The 18921-nt window shown below is 52.4% G+C and overlaps 1 protein-coding gene across 1 annotated transcript in view; it reads left to right on the forward strand.

Annotated features, from left to right (window-relative positions):
- STARD10 (StAR related lipid transfer domain containing 10) overlaps positions 1-18563 on the forward strand; it is a 40169-nt gene extending 21606 nt beyond the window's left edge. Inside the window, 5 exon segments of the mRNA XM_074400968.1 lie at positions 13752-13899; positions 14706-14809; positions 15455-15572; positions 17212-17264; positions 18147-18563. Of these exon segments, the coding sequence (XP_074257069.1) occupies positions 13752-13899; positions 14706-14809; positions 15455-15572; positions 17212-17264; positions 18147-18392 (669 nt within the window). The 3' untranslated portion in view covers positions 18393-18563.
- The last annotated feature ends 358 nt before the right edge of the window (positions 18564-18921 follow it).

The raw sequence follows: 18921 nt of genomic DNA on the forward strand, positions 1-18921 counted from the left end.
TTGTGAGCAGTGTGGGGACAGAGACATATACTCAGGCTGAGTGAGGCCAGTGACTGGCAGCATGGTGGGGGGGGATGGTATAGGGGCTTCTCCAGGAGGTGGTATTTGGGTGGGACCTCAGGGTGCAGCAGGTTAAGGTGGCAAGCAGAGAAAGTAGTCGCTAAGGGAGGTAGGCTCCCCAGTGGCAGGGGTTCAGGGCTAACGGTGAGGAAGAAAATAGGCAGAACCAAGATGGGGAGGACGTTTTGGAGTTTGGATTTTATCCTGATGGCAGAGAGAGAGAGAGAGAGAGAGAGAGAGAGACAGAGAGAGAGAGAGACAGAGACAGAGACAGGAGAGAGAGAGAGACAGAGAGACAAACAGACAAACAGAGACAGACAGACAGACAGATAGCAGAGGCTTTCAAGTTGGGCATTGCTGGCCTGGAAGTCAGGAGACTAGAGAAGAGGATGTGGCTACAGGGGTCCAAGTAAGGATGGTGAAGCCTATATGAGCTGGTGAAGAGGGGCTGCTGGGAAGGTCGTGGCCAAGTGGAATCCAAGGGGCTGAGTTGGCTAGAGGTTGAGAGTAAGAGCATAAGGAACAAGTACAGAACCATGCCCCCTATGGCAGTGCCGGGCACAGGGAGAACCATGCCGCCTATGGCAGCACTTGGCACAGGGAGAACTGTGCCTGCTAAGGCAGCGCTGGGGACAGGGAGAACCATGCTTCCCATGGCAGTGCCAGGCACAGGGAGAACCATGCCCTCATGGCAGTACCAGGCACAGGGAGAACCATGCCCCCATGGCAGTGCTGGTCACAGGGAGAACCATGCCCCCATGGCAGTGCTGGGCACAGGGAGAACCATGCCCCCATGGCAGTGCTGGGCACAGGGAGAACCATACCCTCTATGGCAGTGCTGGGCACAGGGAGAACCATGCCTGCTGTGGCAGCACCGGGCACAGGGAGAACCATGCCACCTATGATGGCACTGGGCACAGGGAGAACCATGCCCTCTATGGCAGTGCTGGGAACAGGGAGAACCATACCCCCTATGGCAGCACTGGGCGCAGAGAGATCTGTGCCCCCTATGTCAGCACTGAGCACAGGGAGAATCGTGCCTGAATGGGGAGTGGGAGCTGCCTGTGGGCTGCCCAGGGGGCGGTGCTCCAGAGGCTGCTGGGGATGAAGCCTGGAACTTTACTGGAGAGCTGTGGGGGCATCAGTCCACTGGTGGTCCTGGAAGCCTTGGGAGGCTTTTTCCCTCTCTGTCTTTGCCTGTCTTGATGTCTGTAAGTCAGCCCTGGCCCCTGTATTGTCCCACTGGCCTCCCCAACCCCTTCCCTTTTCTTCTAGGCCTTCCACTCTCTGCCTCCCTTTCTCAGCTCTCCCTTCTCTGCCTGGTCCCTCTTGGCCCCCAGGATAGGAGTGGAGAGGTACAGGGCAGGAGGCCAGCCTCTGCAACGTCGTTGGAGCGGGATGTTCATCACTGCTGCGGAGCTGGGCCTGCTGCTCTGGAGCCTGGAGGTGGAGGTGGGGGTAGGGGTCCAGGGAGGCTGCTGGGGACCAGGGAAGGAACCGGGAAGGAGGCAGAGCAGGGATGAGTCACTCAGCCCCGGATAGAGGGCGCCAGAGAAGGTCTAGCTGAGTCTGCTCAGGGAACTCTGTCTGGGTGAGACATGGTAACATCTCTACTCTCCACTACAGTCTCGGGGGCTCCACTTTTGGGGAGAAGATGTGTTGGTGGTAGCTGCTGCCAGATCCCCTTCGCTGTAGAGGAGGGGGTCATAGGGATTGTCTGGTCATTTTGCAGGTGGGAATACTGAGTCTAAAGATGGGGAAAGAAGACCCTGCCCTGGGCCCACACCACTGTGCTCTGTGTCCTTCCAACCCCCTCATCAGCTCCAGGCAAGCCAGTCCCCAACTCCATACACACCCTCAAAAGCCCCAGCTTCTAGCACTGGCCTCTCAGGGATCATCCTCCTCTGGCTAGGCACTGGCCCGCCTGATTCCTTGGGTCCCACACAGAACAGAGCCTAGTTCTGGAATTTGAGCCATGCCGGGTTCCAACCTGATTCCTTCTTCTGAGCCACTGTTTACCAATGGGCATAATCTTTCCTCCTCCCAGGTAGCTGAGGATGGAATTCAGTGAATTTGTTACACCAGCCTCCTAGCACAGAGCCTGGCACAGAGCTGCACACCCTCCACATTTGCTGAGAGTGGATGACTCAATGAGCAGGTTTCTAAAGGACAGTTCCATTTCCCACCTCCATCCCTGTCCACCGGGTTCCCTTGTGGCACTGCGTTTATCCTTCTCCTTCCCCCAACCAGTCCAGGTTGTTTCTAGTTCTCAGGCTCAGGCCATCATCTCTGCTGGGAGCCCCTTCTCCCTCCCTTTCATCTGGGTGCCATCTCCTCTTCTGGTCATCTTTTAGGGCCCAGCTTAGATGCCGCTCCCTGTACCTGGCTTCCCTTTGTCCCTTCCTTGAACCTAAACAGTTGTCATTGTGCCTGCAAGCCCTGCCAGACAACACAGAGTATTCCTAGGTTAATTCAGCATCAGTCGGGCAGTCTCAGGCCCCAACTCAACTGAGTCCCAGCTTTCAGGTCCAGGGAATAAGAACTTGGGGTTCTGCGCAACGCTTTTATTTAGGAAGAAAAAAAGTGAGGCCGGGCATGGTGGCTCACACCTGTAATCCCAGCACTTTGAGAGGCCTAAGCGGGCGGATCACTTGAGGCCAGGAGTTTGAGACCAGTCTGGCCAACATGGCAAAACCCCATCTCTACTAAAAATACAAAAATTGCTGGGCGCGGTGGCTGAAGCCTGTAATCCCAGCACTTTGGGAGGCTGAGGCGGGTGGATCACGAGGTCGAGAGATCGAGACCATCCTGGTCAACATGGTGAAACCCCGTCTCTACTAAAGATACAAAAAAAATTAGCTGGGCATGGTGGCACGTGCCTGTAATCCCAGCTACTCAGGAGGCTGAGGCAGGAGAATTGCCTGAGCCCAGGAGGCGGAGGTTGCGGTGAGCCGAGATCGCGCCATTGCACTCCAGCCTGGGTAACAAGAGCGAAACTCCGTCTCAAAAAAAAAAAAAAAAAAAATACAAAAATTAGCTGGGCATGCTGGCACACACCTGTAATCCCAGCTACTCAGGAGACCGAGGTACGAGAATCCCTGAACCTGGGAGACGGTTTCAGTGAGCCGAGATAGTGCTACTGCATTTTAGCCTGGGTGACAGAGCCAGACTCTCTCAAAAAAGAAAAATAAATAAATAACAACTTTTTTTTTTAAAGTGATTTTTATCTCTTATATAAACTATATTGTAGCACCAGTAACAAGAATCCAAAACAGAAAAATAAATAAAGATAAATCACCCAGAGCCTCAGTACCATGAGTAGAACTTTTCCTTGGTTCCTTCCAGCTCTCATTCAAAGGTATAGTTTGTTCATAGTTTAAACCATAGCATGGGTACTAGTTTGTATCCTGTTTTGTTCATTTAATATTGCTCTGTAGAGGTTTCTCATATTGCTACAGAATTATTAATTCAGGAACATTTCTGGCAGCTGTTCCCTACAGGCCTGTCTGGTCCTGAAGGTACAGAGATAGCTCAGGGGCCGCCCCTGCTGGGGAGACCCCTCCACCCTCCGTGGTGTGCAGTCGTCATTAGGGTGACATGTCACTCTTAATCAACCTGGGGCTGCTGCTAGTGTGCAGGTTGTTCTCCAGTATAATTTGCTAATTGCAAATTCAGTAATATACTCATGAATATTGTAACATAACTTTTTTCTTATTTCATATTTTTTTCCTGAGTGTGAATTTTTAGTCCTGGGAATCTGGGAACTAAATCGAAAAATACATTTTTGGTCAGGTGCAGTGGCTGACGCCTGCAATCCCAGCACTTTGAGAGTCCGAGGTGGGAAGATCGCTTAAGCCCAGGAGTTTGAGACCAGCCTGGGCAACATGACAAAATCCCATCTCTACAAAAAATACAAAAATTAGCCAGGCATGGCGGCGCATACCAGGATTCCCAGCTACTAGGGCAGTGAGCTGTGATTACTACGGTAAACCAAGAAAGAAAGAGAAATACATTTTTTTTTTTTTTTTTTTTTTTTTTTTTTTTTTTGAGACGGAGTTTCGCTCTTGTTACCCAGGCTGGAGTGCAATGGCGCGATCTTGGCTCACCGCAACCTCTGCCTCCTGGGCTCAGGCAGTTCTCCTGCCTCAGCCTCCTGAGTAGTTGGGATTACAGGCACGCGCCACCACGCCCAGCTAGTTTTTTGTATTTTTAGTAGAGACAGGGTTTCACCATGTTGACCAGGATGGTCTCGATCTCTTGATCTCGTGATCCACCCGCCTCGGCCTCCCAAAATGCTGGGATTACAGGCTTGAGCCACCGCGCCCGACTGAGAAATACATTTTTATGATTTAAAAAGTATTTGCCAAATTACTTTCCAGAATAGTGGAACCAATTTTTGCTGCCACTAACTGTGTAACAACAGTTTTACTGTATCGTCATAAGCAGTGAGCATCTCATAAGCAGAGTATTTTATATATTTTTGTTAATTTACTGAGCATAAACTGGTACTTCCATACAATTTTACTTTACTTTTCTTTGACTGTTCAAGACTATTAAAAATCTTAAAGCAAGTCCCGGAATCTCCCCTGAAGCTGTCTCTTGGTATTTCTGACACTTCATGCCTCCACCCTCCAGCCCTTTACCCCTTTTTAGGAGGATGGTGGCGGAAGTAGTAATAGTAATTGTCCTCGTATCATAAAAATCTACAAGAGTTCAGGGATTTTCATGGCTGTGCCTCCTTCTGAATTACACAGATGTGCTGAGGGCCAGTGGACCAGGGCTCCAGCATTCTAAAAGTCAGAGAAGCCCGTACAGGCTCAGTCTCTTTGTTGGCTCACCTGCCTATCCCTCTGTTAAGGAACAGCTCCTTACTCAGCACTTGCTGGATGCCAGGCCCCCTGCCAAGCACGGAGGACACCAAGACAAACAAGGGGCCACAGCATTGCAGGCAAATGAATGCATGATAGTGCGTGCTGAGGAGGGAGCTGCTGGGGGTCTAGGCGGTAAGGAAGGGTGGTCTTCAGCCCATCCTGGAGCATTTAGGAATAGGGCAGGCTGCCTGAACAGAGGGCAGCCGGGCTGAAGTTTGAAGACATACTGAAGACATAATGGGAAGGGAGCCAGTGAGAGGAAGTCCTGGGAAAGCATTCTAGGCAGAACTGGAGGAGGAGGTGCCTGAGCACCCCTCATGACAGCACTGAGCAGACCATGTTCCTCGCCTTCTTCCCCGGAAATCCTCAGGTCAGTGGCCTGGAGCAGCTCTTGGGATTTTTTTTTTTTTTTGTGGGGGGAGTATAAGGGGAAAGGTCTTGGGTATTTTCTTTCTGGGGACCCCAAAAACCCAGAGGCAAGTGGCAGGTGCTGGATCAGTCCAATGCTGGCCTCTCAGAGCCCTCAGGGAAGGGCACAGTGGAGGGCCCTGAAGCCAGCAGGTGGTGAGTAGGCCCTGGGAGGAGACACAGGAGCAGAAAGGGTAGAGGGGCACTGGCCCTGGGCCTCGGACCTGTTGTGTGCCAGTCTTTGCATCTCTCAGAGCCTCCTCTCCTGGTCCAGCATGGTGACGGCAGGGCTTGGCTGTGGGCTGTGAGGGTGGAGGGGGCATCTGTGTGGGGCCCTGGTGTGAGAGGGCCATCCACCCGGTCCCTATGCACCATGCTCTGGAGTGGATCTTGGCATTTTTGTTATTTTAAACTTTGTTTCTTCTTGTCCTTGTATGTCCTTTGGGGATTAGTGGGAGGTGTTCCCCCAGGGCAAGGCCTGAGAAATCAGAGGAAGTTGCTGGGGCCTGGAGCTGGAGGAGGGGCGGCTGCTGCCAATGGCTTTAGGGAGCAGTCTCACCTGATCCTTACAGGACCACTCTGAGGAGAAGATTATCCCTGCTTGACAAATGAGATGCTGGGGCTCAGAGCCCTTTGCCCAAGCCAAGGCCACACAGCTAGGACATGGCGGGGCAGAGGTCTGTCTGACACAGGTGGACCAGCACTGCTGTTTGAACTCTGGGCCTGCAGGTGACAGGGTCTCCAGGTTTGGAGCCCCAGCACTGGGTTCTGGAAAATGTGGAGCTTGGATCAGGAGCTTTGTTTGGAGGAAGAATCTGTGAGCTCTGCCTCCCTGGTCAGCAAGGCCTCTGAGTCCAGAGCACTGCGTAAGGCCATCAACCAAGGCAGCCTTCCGTTGCCAGGGTGTTTCGTTCTAGCTGGGCCAGTCCTGCCCCTTGGTGAAGGTAGCAGAAAGTCCTGACACTGTAGGGTCTGTCACACCTGGACTTTGGTTCTCTGCTTCACTACTGTTAGCCATGTGGATTGTACCTCCCCGGGCCTCAGTTTCAGCATCTGTAAAACGGAGGTGATGCTTCCCTCTGGGATGTTGGAAGGGTAAGAGGCAATATCTGCAAAGGATGAAGCTCTGTGCCCTTGACAGCTGGCAGAGGTGGTTTGAGCTCAGTTTCAGCCCCTGTGGGGACCATGGTCCAGGTGCTCCTGTCTCCTTTGTCGGGTGCTGAATGATCAGTGATTTGGAGCAACGGTAATGATTATTGAGGTTGGGGCTATTGTTCAGGGCTGTGATTGATTTGATACGTTGTGCCCCACCCTATCAGGAACTCTTCCTCTCATTTAAATATGGTTCTGTCGGGAAGGGGTGATTTGCTTAACAGTTACTTCCGTCACAGAACTATCTGCTGAAAAGCAGCCTATGGAGAAGTTAGCATAGCCTGTGGGATATTTCAGAGTCCAGCTGAAGCCAGGTTTCCCCGGTGGTAACCTGATGGGTTCTGAGTGGAGAGATCATTTCCTGGGTTCCTAGGACTTTGGGATAATCTGTGTGTCCCACATATTCCATGGGCAAGGATATTGGCATCCTGCCTTGTAAGGTCTTGGAGGGAGGGTTAGCCTTGGGTCCACCTGTCTGTGTGTCTGTTTGCCTGTAACTGCCTGGGCCTTTGGCTCTCAAGGCCAGGACACATCCCCACGGAAGGGACCTGACTTCCTTTCCCATCATGGGTTGACCATCACCCTGGGTCTTAGGAGAGACTGCTGCCCCTTTCTCTAGTTGAGAGTCCACCTTCTCTAATGCTGAGCACTGGCATGCCATCCCAGAGAACACAGGCAGGGGACGGGAGAGTGAGACACAGCTCGGACACTGGACCCTGCACTGTACTTGTTTGTTTAACCCTCCAGGCCTTTGCATCCACTAGTCCCCGTGCCAGAAATGCCCTTCCCTGCCCCTCAGTGGCTCAGGGCCTTATCCTTTTGGGCGCAGGCGCACTCTACCATGCAGTTCAGGTGTGTCCCCCTCTCCCAGCCCTGCTCGTGCTATCTTGAGGTTTTGTGTCCCTGTCCCTTACCACTCTACTTGGCGGGACCTCTTTGGGGCAGGGCTCAGGTCCGGTTCACCTCCGGTCTCCCACCACCCAGTTACACACAGGTCTGGCACACAGCAGGCTTCAGAGAGTGGCGAAAGGATGAATGAAAGCGCAGGGCAGGGTGAGGCAAGGGAGGCGCCCAGGGTATACAGTATCAGCAGATACCTGCAAATGCAGCCTAGTCCTGGCCATGTGGAAGGGTGCATGGCTACTCATGGAAACCCGCTGGAGTAACAATAGCTACTTTTTTTTTTTTAAAGACTAGTCAAGTGCAGTAGTGAGAAGGGGGAGAACAGTAGAACAAGGAGTTCGATCTGTAACTTAGTGTGAACAGTCACTTTCGATCACTCACTACCTTTGGACAAGCCAATAGCTACTTTTTTTTTTTTTTTTTTTTTTTGAGACAGAGTCTGACTCTGTCACCGAGGCTGGGGTGCAGTGGTATGATCTTAGCCCACTGCAACCTCCGCCTCCTGGGTTTAAGTGATTCTCATGTCTTAGCCTTCCAAGTAGCTAGAATTACAGGCTTGGGCCACCACACCCAGCTAATTTTTTGTTGTTGTTTGTATTTTTAGTAGAGACAGGGTTTCCCCATGTTGGTTAGGTTGTTCTCGAACTCCTGACCTTAGGTGATCCACCCACCTCTGCCTCCCAAAGTGCTGGGATTACAGGCGTGAGCCACCGTGCCCGATCTATTTTTGAGAATTTACTATGCACTAGGCATATTATATGCATTATCTCATTTAATCACAGCATCCCCACGAGATAGCTGCTATCATCATTTCCATTTTTCACCCGAGGAAATGAAGACTCATAGGAGTTAACTCTCGTGCCCAGGAGACAGAGCTGGGATTGGGCCGGGGATTGCTAGCCTCAAAGTCTATGTGGGTCTTTCCTCCTCCTTGCTTGTCCAGTCCCTTCTGACCGTGGCTTCGTGGGACTTGGGGAGCTGAGGTGCACGGTGCTTGTCCCAAGGGTTCTGGGCAATCCCTGTTTTTCGCCTTGAGCTCTTCAGGGGGTTTGGAGAACGGAGTGCCGGGGACACAGCCTGTAGTTTCTCTGGCGTCACTTGCTCCCCCTGCCCTCAGTTTTCTCAGCTGTAATACCATTGCATGTCGGGGTCCCTGCTGTCACCAAGCTTTAAACGCGCTGAAGCCCAGCATGGCTCTTTGGCCAAGCAACCCACCTTGGGTTCCTGTTTCTAGGAGAGTTTCTGGGGGGCCAGCCGAGATGACTCGCTCACCCAGGGCCTAATAGCTGTGGGTTCCTGGTACAGGCCCACGCACCTGGTGCTGTCCAGAGACTCAGCCCTACCCCACCAGCTGTTGCTCCCCAAGCCTCTTCGAATTACATCTTTGGGGCGGGGCCACCACCTCTGGCAGGAACAAAGATGGATGTAATTTCCTCCACTCGGTGCAGGGGTGCTGCCTGCTGGGGGCTGTGGAAAGTGCAGGAGCCGGGCTGAGCTGGGGATGCCTGTGGACACTTTCCTGACTCCCCACCTGGCCTGCCTCAGTTTCTTCACCTGCACTGCCACAGCAAGGGTCCTCACCCTCCAGTCAGGGGCCTTCCTCCATGAGCGTTTGCCACTAGCCCCGGAAACCTTTGAAGTTTCTCTTTATCTATAAGATAAAGGACTGCGCAGAGTCTACAATGAGGACCTGGTCTGTCTTCTGACTCTGCATGCTCCGCCCACAGCCCTCTGTCCCAGAGATTGGTCTTTGGCCTCTGGAGCCACAAAAGCCCTGCTCTGGGAGCCTCTGCAAGGAAGATGGGTAGCATGGGCCCCTTCCCAGTGTGCATTCAGCCGCCTTGCAGCCGGGCCCTGGGGTCACTGAGCTTGGCTGGGGAAGAGGCAGCCCCAGGTTGGATTCTAACCCAGGAAGCAGGCTTTTGTTGTCACTGTCCCCTCCGCACACTCATGGTCCAGGATAACATGTTTGAAGATTTGCAAAGCCAATCAGCATCCAAATTTGGATTTAGAGAAATTCTGGTTTCCTCAGAAGCCACGCTTGAGTGCTCTTTGATGGTTAAGAGGACAGGAAGATCCTCTTTTGAGTCCTTGCTCTGCTGCTTTCAGGTTCTATGATCTGGGCAAGTTGCTTAATCTCCCAAGCTTCAGTTTTCTATTTTGCAGTGCAGGAATGATAACAGCAGCCACCTGCTAGGTTTGGGGTGAAGAGTGAGTACATGCTGAACGTCTGGGGCAGTGCCTGGACCTCCCTGTGGCCGCTCAACTAGACGTTGTTTGGACGCTAATGATGAGGCCGGATCGGGCCTGTGCCATCTTCTTCAACCCCCTTTCTCACCATCGCATCCCCCCCATCACTTTGTTCCTTCATTCACTTACTCCATCACTCCCATCTCATTAGTCGCCTCAGTCTAACGTAGTTCTTTCCATGACTCTCATGATCCTGACACTTATAGGCCAATTATTTTGTAAAATGATACAAGCCTTCATTCTGGGTTTGTCTGATGTTCCCTGTGATTCTATTTATGTTATGTCTCTGTGACAGAGGTAGCACAGAAGTGATACCTCTATTCCTCTTACTGCGTCCGACCAGACAATACCTGATGGCAGCTTGTCCTGTGATTAATGATATTCACTTTGATCACTTGATGAAGGTGCTATCTGCCAGGCTTATCTACTGTGAAGTGACTCATGTTCCCTTTGTAATTAGTAAGTATTTTGGATGGGAAGGTACTTTGAAACTGTGTAAATGCCCCATTTCTCATCAAACATTCCACTTAATTTGTTTATTCATACCTGTATAGACTTTGGTTTCCTGTTTTATTCAATGGAATATAATCGGTTACGGTCATTACTGAGTTTAATACGAAGATTATCTCAGCTTGAGCCCAGATAGGGTGACCAACGCTAGCTTGCCTGGGACTGAGGGATTTCCCAGGATGTGAGACTTGCGGTGGTAAACTGGGAAAGTCCTGAGTAAACCTTGAAGTGCTGGTGACTTTACCAGAGGGAGAGCCCTTCAGGCTGGTTCCTATGTCCAGAATCTTTATCATTCTTTGAGTATTTGCTTACTTCCTGGCACAAGAAGATGTTCCAGGCTCATCTTATACTTTCTCTGATCCAGCCCTGGAATCACCCATTTTCCCAAAAAGACCTAGAGCCAGGGACCTTTTGAGTTGTAGGCTATACCACACTGTGGACACTGAGCCAGATGGAACTCATTCACTGCCCACAGGCCACACTCTCGCCTGCCTCTGCACCTTGGCTGGCTGTTCTTTCTGCCAGGGCCACTTGGCAAGCACCCACCTCCAGCACTGAGATTCTCCGTGAAGCCTGATCCCCCACCCAGCCCATGGAGCTGATCTCCTTCTTATGCCCCGACTGAGCACTTTAAGGCACCTCCCCATTTCCAAGCGTGGCTCCTCCTTTCACTGCAAACCTCTCAAAGACAGGCCTCACATTCCTCTCTGACTCTTCTGGATTCAGTACAGGGCTGGAGCTGGGGGCTGCTGGTTAAATGGTTGGATCTAGTCATGCCCCATTATAGAGCAGAAAGGTAAACTGGGGTAGAGAGGGAGGGTGAATTGTTCAGGGTCACACAAATAGTCTTGCAGGCTCAAGTCTGTCCTTGAACCTTGGTTTTCTTAATTCTATAATGGGGCCAATATCCCAGAGCACTGCTGTAAGAATAAAATAATGTGTATAAAGCACTTAGTACAGTACCTGGCACATGGTAGGTGCACCTCTCAGTATTGCTGGGGGACCTTTTGAAACTGTTTTCATTATTTCAGAAACAATACTATACATGTTAGAAAATTGGAAATATGCCGGGCAAGGTGGCTCATGCCTGTAATCCCAGCAATTGGGAGGCTAATGCAGGTGGATCACAGGTCAGGAGTTTGAGACCAGCTTGGCCAATATAGTGAAACCCCGTCTCTACTAAAAATACAAAAAAAATATATATATATATTAGCTGGGCGTGGTGGCGCATGCCTGTAGTCCCAGCTACTTGGGAGGCTGAGGCAGGAAAACTGCTTGAACCTAGGAGGTGGAGGTTGCGGCGAGCCGAGATCATGCCACTGCACTCCAGCCTGGGTGACAGAGCAAGACTCTGTCTCAAAAAAAGAAAAAAACAAAAACAAGAAATATAGACAAGCAAAATGAAAAGAAATCATCACATTTCTATCATTTAGAGATCTCCACTGTGAACACCTTAGCAATTGCACTTCCTGGGCTTCCTCTATGCATGTATTTTTCCCCCAATTGTGGTCATGCTGCCTTTTTTTTTTTTTTTTTTTTTTTGAGATAGAGTCTTGCTCAGTTGCCCAGGATGGAGTGCAGTGGCATGATCTCAGCTCACTGAAACCCCCACCTCCTAGTTTCAAGTGATTCTAATGCCTCAGCCTCCTGGGTAGCTGGGATTACAGGTGTACGCCACCACACCCGGCTAATTTTTATATTTTTAATAGAGATAGGATTCCATGATGTTGGCCAGGCTGTTCTTGAACGCCTGACCCCAAGTGATCCGCCTGTCTCAGCCTCCCAAAGTGCTGGGATTACAGGTGTGAGCCACCATGCCCAACCTATTTTGTAACCTTTTTTTTTTTTTTAAAGGCAGCAGTCTCCACCATTTTTGTTTCCATAAATTTTCAGTGCACCTGATACTCTGATCACATACACATTTCTCCAGTTGTCCCCAAAATGCCCTTTATAGATGGTGTGTCCAAATCAGTTTGCAATCCAGAAACGCACTTTTCACGTGGTTGTATATCCTGCAGGTCAGTCCCACCCAGCCCCTTTGTTTTGACATTGACGGGTGGGAGAACCTCGGCCAGGAGCCCTGTGGAATGTTCACTATCTGGTTCTGCCTGGTTGCATCTCATGTGGTGTCACTTAGCTCGTTCCTCTGTCCTCTGTATTTTCTATAAACGGAAGTTAAATCCAGGGCTTGATGGGTTTCTTGGTGCCTGGAATAGCCAGCAGGCGATGATGTGACCTTCCTGTGGCATCCCACCATCATTAGTGGTGCCAAGGCCTATTCTGGGATGAGGGGGAAGACGGTGTGATCTCTCCCTCATATGGCTGCTTGCATCCCCTTGTGAGTGGAAAGTGTTCTGTGAGGGTTCCTTTGGCACTGTCTAAATGCCAGTTCTGAGAGACCTTTTTAAACTACACAAGAAAACTTGTCCATTTGCTGAGAAGAATTTGATCTTGGGGATACAGCTCTTGGTTTAAAAAAAAAAAATCACAGAACAAGGACACTGAGTTTCATCTCACTGAGTGCAAACCTAGGGAAACCTGGTTCTGTTTTTACTTGCTTTCCAGACATGTGATCTGGGTTAAATCCTAGCTCTGCTACTTACCAGCTGAGTGACATTAGGCGAGTTACTTAACCTCTTTGAGCCTCAAGTCCCTTCTTGGATTTCTTGTCTGGCAGAGTTGTTGGGAGGGTTAAATAAAACAAGGTGTCCTGGCCAGGCACAGTGGCCCACACCTGTAATCCCAGCACTCTGGGAGGCTGAGGCGGGCAGATCATGAGGTCAAAAGATCGAGACCATCCTGGACAACATGGTGAAACCCTGTCTCTACTAAAAATACAAAAGTTAGCTGGGTGTGGTGGTGTGCGCCTGTAGTCCTAGCTGCTTGGGAGGCTGAGGCAGGAGAATCACTTGAACCTGGGAGGTGGAGGTTGCAGTGAGCTGAGATCATGCCACTGCACTCCAGCCTGGCAACAGAGCAAGACTCCGTCTCAAAACAAAAAACAAGGTGTCCTTGGCCATCTTCTTCCCAGATGAAAAGCTCTTTGAGGGCAAGGCCAACACGTAGTAAGAAATTCAAAGATGTTTGTTGAAGGGGGGAAAAAACACAAATAGGAGGACAAGTGGTATGGCCAGGTGATAAGTACCAGGGAGGAAATAAATCATCCATTTGGGCATTTGATTTGCATTTATGCTTTCATTTCATTTAACATGTATCCATTCCCATTCCAGGCTCCATGCTAAAATAACCATGAACCTCTGCCCACAAGGAGCTCACAGGGGTCTGGGAGGGCACAGACATAGAGATTCATTGCATGGAAGCCCAGAAGGTCTGGCTGGGAAGGCTTCCTGAAGGAAGAGACTGGGCTGAGTAGGGGGAGATGGTCTCTGGATAGAGAGGCTTCTGTCTCCTGGCACCGGTAGCTTTTTAGGGAGCTGGACAGGGCTTGTGGCAAGAAGGAAGTCCATGCTGGCGTCAGAGGCCTCTGTTCCTCCCTGTCCTCTGTCTCTTCTTCCTCCTCTGCCTGTCTGCCTTCTGGTCCTCTGGCCAGGGCTCTGAGCTCCATGTGATCCTGACAACCCATATATCTGTCTGCAGTGCCGGATGGAGTGCCGTGATGTGCCAGCTGAGACACTCTATGACGTCCTACACGACATTGAATACCGAAAGAAATGGGACAGCAACGTCATTGAGACTTTCGACATCGCCCGCTTGACAGTCAACGCTGACGTAGGCTATTACTCCTGTGAGCAGGCATAGCACGCTGATCCCTGTCTCCTGGGCCTCCATCCAGGCCTCCCACCAAGCCTCCTCTTCCCCCCTCCCTCCTCTGGTCACTCCCATGACCAGGCTGCTCAGAGACTTGAGTGCTGAGACACAGAGCTGCCCTCCCTGACATCCCTGTCCATTCCTAGACCCTTAGGCACACACATGTACACTCATACATATGCACTTAGGTGATCATGTACGTACACACACACACAGGCACACATATACGCATACACTCAAACACGTACACAGCTCCTACCCACATGCCACATAGTCCCAGGGACACATTTTCATGCACATTCACACTGTTTTTCTCTCGTACCCTCACATTCACATAGACCAGGCGTCCCCAAACTACGGCCTGCGGGCGGCATGCGGCCCCCTGAGGCCATTTATCCGGCCCCTGCCGCACTTCAGGAAGGGGGCACCTCTTTCATTGGTGGTCAGTGAGAGGAGCACAGTATGTGGTGGCCCTCCAACGGTCTGAGGGACAGTGAACTGGTCCCCTGTGTAAAAAGTTTGGGGACTCCTGATATAGACAAACCAGCCAGGCTGACAAGGTAAGGGCTATGTAAGGTTGTGAGGAGCAGGGCTGGCTGAAGGCAGTTGGGGCAGGTCTTGCCCTGGCTCCAGCTGTGGGACTGTGGTCTGGGAGAGAGGTTCCTGTTTGCACTGGGGGGCTGGCAGTTAATTAGGCATCCCTGCATCTCTGGCCTCTGCCACACCCTCCTTTGCAGGCAGGTGGGCCAGTGGTCTGGCTGAACTGTCCCTTGCCCTCCACAGGGAGGTGTCCCAAGCCCCTGAAGAACCGTGATGTCATCACCCTCCGCTCCTGGCTCCCCATGGGCGCTGATTACATCATTATGAACTACTCAGTCAAACATCCTGTGAGTCAACCTGCCTTCCCTGCAGCGGGGCAGGGGAGAGAGTTAGGCAGGGCAAGGCTGAGGCTGCCACTGTGACTTCCATGTGACTTCAAGCAGGCATGGAGCCCACTGGTCCTCAGTTTCCTTCCTGTACAGTGAAGATAATGACTTCTCTCTCCCTGCTGGGGCTTTTAAGCAGATCGGGAGAGGGCAGTGTGGCCACCTCTGTGGCGAGTTAGGGGGATGGAGTGACTTTGGTTGGGCTCTGGGACAGGGAAACGAGGAGCAGAGGTGAGAGGCAGGGTCCTCTAGCCCTCCCTGAGGCTGGGCCACCTTGATCTCCCCAGGCAAGGACAGGCAGGTACAGCTGGCTGGGCAAGGGTGAGTGTGTGTTTCCCCATATGTGCTCATGAGCTCTGACCCCAGACTGGGGGCTTTTCTGAGGGGAACAAGGAAAGCTTCAAGAGGGGCTAGGATGACCCAGTCTGGTTCTTCCCTTTCTCTGCACCCAGAATCAGGCCTAGTCTGGAACAGATGTGACGGCATGTGAACTGTGTGTATGTGTGTGTACATGCGTGTGCATGCATGTGTGCGTGTTTGTGTATATTCACAACATCATCTTTGCCCCCACCCCGAGTCTCACCTCCCTGTGCCTTCCATCCCCAGAAATACCCACCTCGGAAAGACTTGGTCCGAGCTGTGTCCATCCAGACGGGCTACCTCATCCAGAGCACGGGGCCCAAGAGCTGCGTCATCACCTACCTGGCCCAGGTGGACCCCAAAGGTGAGGGCTTGGCCCTGGCAGCCTATCATGAGATCCTTCCCTATACTACAGGGGTGGGGTCTGATCTTGCATTTTGGGGCATCTCCATCCGAAGCCGTCCTTGAACCAAGGCTTGGGACTTTACAGCAGTTTGAAAAAAGTGGGCCAGAGATGTACCCCTGCCCCGCTGATGAGGCTGGAGGTGCTTTTCCTGGGCTCTGCCATCCCCATGCTCTGCCTTGTTCACTGCTCACTGGCTGTTCCCTCTGCCCATCCTGGAGGCCTGGGTTTTCCAGGCCTTAGTCTTCTCTTTCTGGGGATGGCTCATCCACTCCTGTGGCTTCTGCAACAGGTGGCTGTATCTCTCTCAGCTGAGATCCAGATCCCTGGGGCCCTCAGCCGCCTGGACATCTCCCTCTGGATGTCTTCCAGGCACCTGAGTCTCTCTGTGTCCGGCAAGGAATTCTCCATCTTTCCTCCTGACCTGCCCCTTCCCCCAAGTCTCTGCTTTTCAGTCACCCATGCCCAGAACGTGCGGTCATTTGGGTCCACTCCCTCTTCCTCAGCCAAATCCAGCCACTGATTCCTATTGATTCTGTCTCCTCAGCAGCTCCTGAGTCTGGCATTTCTCTCCGTACCAGCCGCCTTGTCTGTGTGTACCAGCTGCCAGAGGAGTTTTTCTAAAACGCTTATCTCCTCATGACTCTCATCTGCTTTAAGTTATTCTGTGGCTCTCCATTGCCCTCAGAGAAAAGCCTAAGCCCCATCCCAGGGCTCCTGATGTCACTCACACCTTATCCGTCCCCACCCCTCTGCCCAGGCAGTCCTTCCCCACAGCCTCCCATCCTCGTCCCTCTGCAGGTGTCACCTCCTGTTTCCCTGATACTCAGGGGAGCCAGTGGCTCCCTGCTCTGTGGCCCATTCCCCTCTAGCAGAATACTCGGTTCCTGTTGGACCCCCAGTGAGCTCCTCTCTGGGTCCCCGGGGCTGGCCCAGGTTGGTGTCACAGTGAACATGGGGTGAGTGAGTGAGTGAGTGACTAGAGGATGGGGAAGCCTTGAGCATCCTTGCCTGGGAATGCTCCACGCCCTGGAGTGCACAGTGGTTCAGGCCTGGCGCTCCCCTAGCACCACATTGTGTTGGGTGTCAGTGTCAGAGTGGACACTTGGGAATGAGACAGGGTGGAGAGCTGGGTGGTGGATTCCAGGTCAGGCCAGGCTGGGGAGCTCAGCCAGAGGCCTGTGTGGTTAGGGGAGGCTTGGAAGGACAGGCAGAGGAGGGCTGAGCCTCAGGGCCATTCCTGGGAGGGAGGTTAGGCTGAGAAGGGATGTCAGTGTGATTGAGGGAGGCAGCAAGCTGCAGCGTGGTGGGTCTGAGTTTCCACCCCTGGATAGCTTGTGCTCACCTAGGACCCTGTGGTTTTCTTCCAAGTACTCTTTGAGGCTGGGCAGAGGGAAAGTGGGGGACAGAGCTGAAGCTGAGGACCTTGGTCTGAGGTAGAAAGGAGTGAGGGCAAAGTCTTGTAGGATTCCCCTGACACACACCCTCCCTGAGGGGGAGACAGTGGCCTCCCTGGAAGTTCTGGACGGAGGGAGGGGCTTTTGTCAGGAGGGAGGGGCTGGGTCCCTGAGACGGATTTTTCCCTTCCCTGCCCTCACAGGTTCCTTACCCAAGTGGGTGGTGAATAAATCTTCTCAGTTCCTGGCTCCCAAGGTGAGTGGCCTTGGAATTTTGGGGGGTGTTGGAGGCTGGAGAGAAGACCATAGGATAAGGTGGGTGGAATCAAGCTTGGAGCCTGGGGGCTAGGTGTGGTGGCTCATGCCTGCAATCCCAGCACTTTGGGAGGCAGAGGTGAGAGGATCACCTGAGGTCAGGAACTCAAGATCAGCCTAGCCAACATGGCGAAATCCCATCTCTACTAAAAATACAAAAATTAGCCGGTTGTAGTGGCCGGCACCTGTAATCCCAGCTACTCGCAAGGCTGAGGCAGGAGAATTGCTTGAACTGGGAAGGCAGAGGTTGCAGTGAGCCAAGATACTGCCACTGAACTCCAGCCTGGGGCACAAAGTGAGACTCTGTCTCAAAAAAGAAAAGAAAAGAAAAAAAAAGAATATAGCCTGGGGCTCAGGGAGGGCAATTAGGGCTGAGGGGCAAAGTTTTTGTTTTTTTTTTTCTTTTTTGGGACGGGATCTTGCTCTATCACCCAGGCTGGAGTGCAGTGGCATGATCTTGGCTTACTGCAACCTCCACCTCCTGGGTTCAGGCAATTCTCCTGTCTCAGCATCCTGAGTGGCTGGGACCACAGGTGCCTGCCACCATGCCCGGCTAAGTTTTGTATTTTTAGTAGAGACGGGTTTTCACCTTGTTGGTCAGGCTGGTCTCGAACTCCTAACTTCAGGTGATCCGCCCGCCTTGGCCTCCTAGAGTGCTGGGATTACAGGCGTGAGCCACCGCGCCAGGCCAGGGCGAAGTTTTGAAAGGGAGTGAGTCAGGATGCTGGGGGCTGAGCCGCTAGAGGGCACTGGAGGGGGCATGGAGAAGACCTGGACCCCTGCCCCGGCCACCCCCTGACCCGGCGGGGTGACTGGCCCACAGGCCATGAAGAAGATGTACAAGGCGTGCCTCAAGTACCCCGAATGGAAGCAGAAGCATCTGCCTCACTTCAAGCCCTGGCTGCATCCGGAGCAGAGCCCGTTGCCCAGCCTGGCGTTGTCGGAGCTGTCAGTGCAGCATGCGGACTCACTGGAGAACATCGACGAGAGCGCGGTGGCAGAGAGCCGAGAGGAGCGGATGGGTGGCGCTGGTGGCGAGGGCAGCGACGATGACACCTCGCTCACCTGAGTGTGGCACCAATGCAGGGACCGAGACAGGACTGGCCGAGCCCTCGGATGGCGGCTGTTTCCACGCTTTCTCCCCTCCCCCACCCGGCGCCTCCTGGTGGCACTGGGCCGAGCCCAGGTGGGTGCTGCAGCCTGGCTGGACACAGCCCCAATAAACGATCCCACAGTCTCAGCCGGCTCATCACTGTGCCTGCTTGCCACCTGCCTCACGGCTGCTGCCGCAGTCCCCTGCTTCTGCCCTTAATTTTGTTAAAGTTATTGATCACTGGCTTTTGATCCTTCGGGCATCTCCTCATTTCCCCTTGTGAGGTGGGGATGGGATGGATCTATCACTGCCCTCCTCCTGTCCATACTCTGTTCCATTCTCTGCCCATGTCTATCCAGCTGTCTTTGTTGAGTGATCATTTTGGCATTTTGCCAAGCTATTTGCTTTCTTTTCACTCCTTTAAGACAGAGGACCCCAACCTTTTTGGCACCAGTGACTAGGTTTTGTGGAAGACAAATTTTCCATGGGTCAGGATGCGGGGAGG

Source organism: Saimiri boliviensis, chromosome 6 (assembly GCF_048565385.1).
Source record: "Saimiri boliviensis isolate mSaiBol1 chromosome 6, mSaiBol1.pri, whole genome shotgun sequence".
NCBI lineage: Eukaryota > Metazoa > Chordata > Mammalia > Primates > Cebidae > Saimiri > Saimiri boliviensis.